Source organism: Acanthisitta chloris, unplaced genomic scaffold (genome assembly GCF_000695815.1).
Source record: "Acanthisitta chloris isolate BGI_N310 unplaced genomic scaffold, ASM69581v1 scaffold4165, whole genome shotgun sequence".
NCBI classification, from domain to species: Eukaryota; Metazoa; Chordata; class Aves; order Passeriformes; family Acanthisittidae; genus Acanthisitta; species Acanthisitta chloris.
Genome location: NW_008674135.1, coordinates 25739 through 30612, shown reverse-complemented (window position 1 = coordinate 30612; position 4874 = coordinate 25739). Strand labels below are relative to the sequence as shown.

The window sequence follows — 4874 nt, the reverse complement described above, 5'->3', positions numbered from 1 at the left end:
ACTCCAGGTTATGCCAATCATTAAAAAATTCTATTTGTTATCAGCCACATAGAACAGACCTATGGCTCATAATTGCTGGAAGATTGCGAGGTGGTTGAACAACTTTGTATCTTGCAGTTGGTGAGTATTTCAAAATAAGAACAGTGATGTCAATGATACAGTTTCAGTTCTTAGTCTTTTGAGGATTTGCTTAGAGGCATAAAACAAAAACCCAAAAAGGTTACTTATACTGAACTAATGTTCCACTTCTGCCTTCTCTCCATTAAAAAACCTTCCTAAAATCTGGAAAAACTTGCCCCTCTTGCTCTAAGATACTGCCCCTGAATGAAACATAACCACATAATTATTAAAATGGCATCAAGGATAGCTAAGTAATCTGTTCTTGGAAATTAGCTTTGTGTCTATGTGTTATCTACAAATATACAAGATGAGAATGACAGTGGCTAGAGGTTCATTGTATCTGGCAGTATGTTAGCCTTTTTGAGGCTACCATGTTTTAAACATTTTAGTATTACAATCCCCATATTATGCATGAACAACTGTAGTTTACTTGGCATTGGAGAAGAGTTCATTCCTAGTAGCAGAGTGTTTGCATCTTTTAGTTCACTTGAAAAAATAGTAAGGTGACCATATTTCCCAAGGAGTTTGCAGAATGTATTATGTTCTTTATTGTGCCCAGTACACATTAACATTTTAACAGTATCTTTGAAATTAAAATCAGGGCTAACAAAACCAATTCTCTCTCTTTAAGGTAGAACTCAACTCCTCTATGCCAGCATTGTCTAATGGGTTGCCTTCCCTGGGTGAGAACCAGGGCTATGTTACAGTAAACTGGTCCAGTGTGATATCACAGATATAAAAAATATTTCATTCTGTATCAAAACTAGGCACATGCCTTATATTTATATGAAGAGAAGATTGACAGAGTTGAGTGTTTTTGCTCTCAACTATTCAGCTCTGGCCTTCTATATGAGGAGAAAAATATCTTATGTTATTTCTAATTGGTAACTACAAGAATCTAATTTGGGTTAGATGGTGGTCAAAATAAGGGTGACATCACACTTGGGTCAGTATTGGTGGATAGCTAAAAGCACAACCTCTCATTTGTATTGCTTTAAAATGTACACAGTATAGATGTAGATTTAAAAAAAAAATTTTTTTTTGTGGTGTTGAACAAACTAGAAGGGAGGATGGAAAGTTTTACCAAATGAGATATATAGATACAAATTTCACCGTAGAGTATGTTTTAGACAAATGTGTCTTTTTAAGTATGTAAATCCTACACTGTAGGTTTCTGTTTCTTTTTTTTTTTTCCTTTTTCCTTTTGTAGCAGTAGAAAATGTTGAACAATTGTCCATGAGCATGAGCCAGTGGTTCATTGCTGATATCCCCAGAATGCCAATATTTGCAATGCAAACAGTTAGTACAATTTCCCAGTTCTCTGAAAGGCCCTGACACATCTGCCTCAAGGTCTGGAGGCTCTGTTGTATAACCACAAATAGTCTTTCCATTTTCACATAACCTTTTGATACACTGACAGCTGCATTAAGCTGCTTCTGCCTAGCTATTCCATATGCAGGCTGTTTTAATTGGTTTTAATGCCACAGAAAAAGGACTGCTAGCAGAATACCATCAAATCATTTTCATATTGAACCTTCGTGGTCCTGCAACCTCCCCTTCAACCACAGCACCATTGTTTTTGCGAGGGACATATTCAAGGTCTATGCTGGTTTTGTGTTTGCCTTTCCCTCGGCTCCACACAAAAAGAAGGAGGAAACAAAATAAAACCACTCCGAGGAATGTGAAACAGCCCATAGCTGTGGACACCAATATTGTCTTAAGGTCCAGAGAGTAGCTGTTCGCATTAGTTCCATTGGAACTTGTGTCGTTGGAGTCTGTCATATACATAGGGGTCCTGTTGGCATAAAGGAAACGGTCTGAAGTAAACCCCTTTACCGTAAGGGAGGCTGAATATGTGTCATTCCCAGCTGCATTACTTGCAACACAAACATAGATCCCAGTGTCCTGGTCTTGTGCAAATCGGATCTCCAAGGTGCCATCTCCGAGCACAGTGGCTCTTCCATTTGATTTCGTTGTGATCAGCCTCCGGCGTGGGGTAACCCAGGAGATGGTAGGCTGTGGGTCCCCATCAGCATTGCACATCAGCTGAACTGTCTGCCCTTCCTCCACTACCAGGTATTGCAGCTTCTTGTCTTGTATCTTGGGCTTCTTACAGGTAAAGTAAAAGGAGAGAGCTGTGCTGTGAAAGTCTCTGAATGATCTCTCTCTGACACTGTCTGGGCCAGCACACATTGGTGTTTGGCCCCCAAACTGCAAGGTGGGCTGCCGCTGCAAAATCCAAAGGAGACGGCAGTCACAGGCCAGAGGGTTGTTGTTAATGCAGAGGATCTCAAGGCTTTTGGAGGAATGGAATACATTCTCTTCTAGGGTTTCTAGCAGGTTTTGGGACACGTTAAGCACACGTAAGAATCGGAGCCCTTGGAAAGCATGTGGTTCGATGGTGCGCAGCTGGGCCCCCACCATATGAAGCTCCTGCAGACGCACTAAATCTGACAACATACCTGCTTCGATGGTGCTGATGGGGTTGTAAGAGAGGTTGAGATGTGTCAGGTAAACAAGATGTTTGAAAGCAGAGTAAGGTACTGCAGACAGGTTAGTGTTGGTTATGGAGAGAGAAGTAAGATTGAGACCATACAGACTGTTGGCAGGCAGCATGTCCAGGAGGGGCCAAGCCTCTATCTGTAGGTCTTTCAGGCGAAACAGTCTTTTAAAGGCGTATGCCGGCAAAGCGTTAATGTTGAGCTGTTTCAAATGCAAACTGATGAGGTTGTGGAGGTGAGAAAGAGCTTCTGTTGGTACAGCTGTGAGGTTGCATCTCTCCAGGGTGAGCTGCTCCAGGCTAAGTAGCCCGCTGAAGGCCCTGTGTGATATATACACCAAATCATTGTCCCCGACCTCTAGGGATTTTAGATTATGCAGATCTTGAAACATGTAGTCCAGTAAAATGACAATCTTGTTTTCGCTTATATCAAGCTTTGTTAAGTTTGACAACCCAGTGAACACCCCAAGGGGGACCAGCTTCAGACGGTTTCCTTTCAACCGCAGGGAGCGCAAGTTGAAGAGATTGTTAAAGGCTCCAGGCTCCACGTTGGAGACAATATTGTCACTGAGGTCAATCTCCTCCAGCAAAGGGTATGATGTGAATTCCTCAGGGTTAACGCTCTTCAGTCGGTTCTTGCTGAGGTCTAAGATTTTGGTCTCAATGGGAATGCCCTCTGGGATGGACATCAGACGCCTTCGGTGACAGCTGACGGACTTGTTCTGTGCCGAGCATTCACAGCGGGCCGGGCAGCCCATGGTAGGCCCCGTGAAGACTAGCAGCACAGCCAGACCCAGGAATGGCTGCCAGCATGATAAAGCTGTGTGATGCATGACTCCACTGATCTGGGCTAACCCTCCGTCACAGGCCTGTGGGGATGAGGATGGGAAAGGGGAAGAGTTAGGTCTGCAGAAAAAGGGAAACTCTGCAAACTTTACAGTACCATTTAAAAGCAGACACATGTGTTTTCATTCTAAACAAAACAATAAAATGTGTTATGAATGGCAAGACCCAAAAAAAAAAAGCAGGTTTTCCTTCGCTATCATTGCACTTGTTGAAGGATCTGTCTATCCAGCATTTCCCCTCCAGATGTCAGGGAAGATATAACAGCTTTTTCTACTGCAAACAGTAAAGGAGGTTAGGTTTCAGTGTTTTCTCACTCTCACTGTTTTTGCTCGACAGTGCTATAATTAACCCAGAGATACACCATGCACTCTGCAAAAAAGGCTAATAGCATTTGTGATAAAATTACAGCATTGAACCTCTGTGCGGTGATATGAAAGAAAGCTTTTTGCCTTTCTTATTCCCATTAGTGTTTTAAGGCAAACCTTAATGTTGTATTAGAATCAAGAAAAGGAGGTTCTTGATAATGAAAAGATTCCTTTTAACACTTATTGCATATATTACAGCAATAAATAGATGGAGCTTGTTCACGCATATACAATTGCTCAGAACTGGTGCATCTCTGATTAGAATTTGTAATAAGGACAATTGATTCTTTGGTTTTACTGCACAGAGTTATTTTTTATGATTTTTAGAACCCAAGACCCGAGAATGGTTTACGGAATACATTTTTGTACTTCTAAGACATGTAAACTAGCTTTGAGTGAGACAAGAAAAAGATGAGCCATCTGTGTTTAAGCAGTGCAATGTCCAAAGGATCACCACAGATTTAATGGAAATCACAGTAAGTAAGTGATTTATTAATTCCTGCCTTCAGGTTAAAAAACGAAGATAGAAGAAGAAAAGATAACCTCTGTTAAATTAACTACCCTTCTCCACATGCTGCACTTTTTAAGTTTAGTCATCAAAGGCAAGATACTTTTTCAACAGTAGCTACTAAATTAAGACACATAATAACCCCTTTCATCAGAATAAAAAAAAATAAAATAGGTGTTCATCAAAGGAAGGTGTGTCTGAGACACTTTCAGAGTAAGGCAAACTGCAAGCAAGGGCTATGGAAGCACCTAAACTTCCATGGTACAGCTAAAACTTTTTAAGGCTAAATGATAGTGCTGAGAGTCAGGCTTCATAATATGAATACACATAATGTGCCTCAGGACTTGTGAGGTCTTTTCTGGATTGGTTAATTTGGGCTTCATAGAAACATAGAATTTAGGGATTGGAATGGACCTTACAGATCATCTGATCCCAACCCCCCTTGCCATGGGCAGGGACACCTCCTCACTAGATCAGGTTGCTCAAGGCTTCATCCAACCTGGCCTTGAACACTGCCAGGGTCGGGGCAGCCACC

At 41.5% G+C, this 4874-nt stretch overlaps 1 protein-coding gene across 1 annotated transcript; it reads right to left on the bottom strand.

Annotated features, from left to right (window-relative positions):
- Window positions 1-1172: 1172 nt before the first annotated feature.
- LINGO2 (leucine rich repeat and Ig domain containing 2) lies at window positions 1173-3453 on the bottom strand. The gene has a single exon (XM_009075210.1). It carries the CDS (start codon window positions 3451-3453, stop codon window positions 1633-1635), a length of 1821 nt encoding a protein of 606 aa, XP_009073458.1. The 3' UTR covers window positions 1173-1632.
- Between the last annotated feature and the right edge of the window lie 1421 nt (window positions 3454-4874).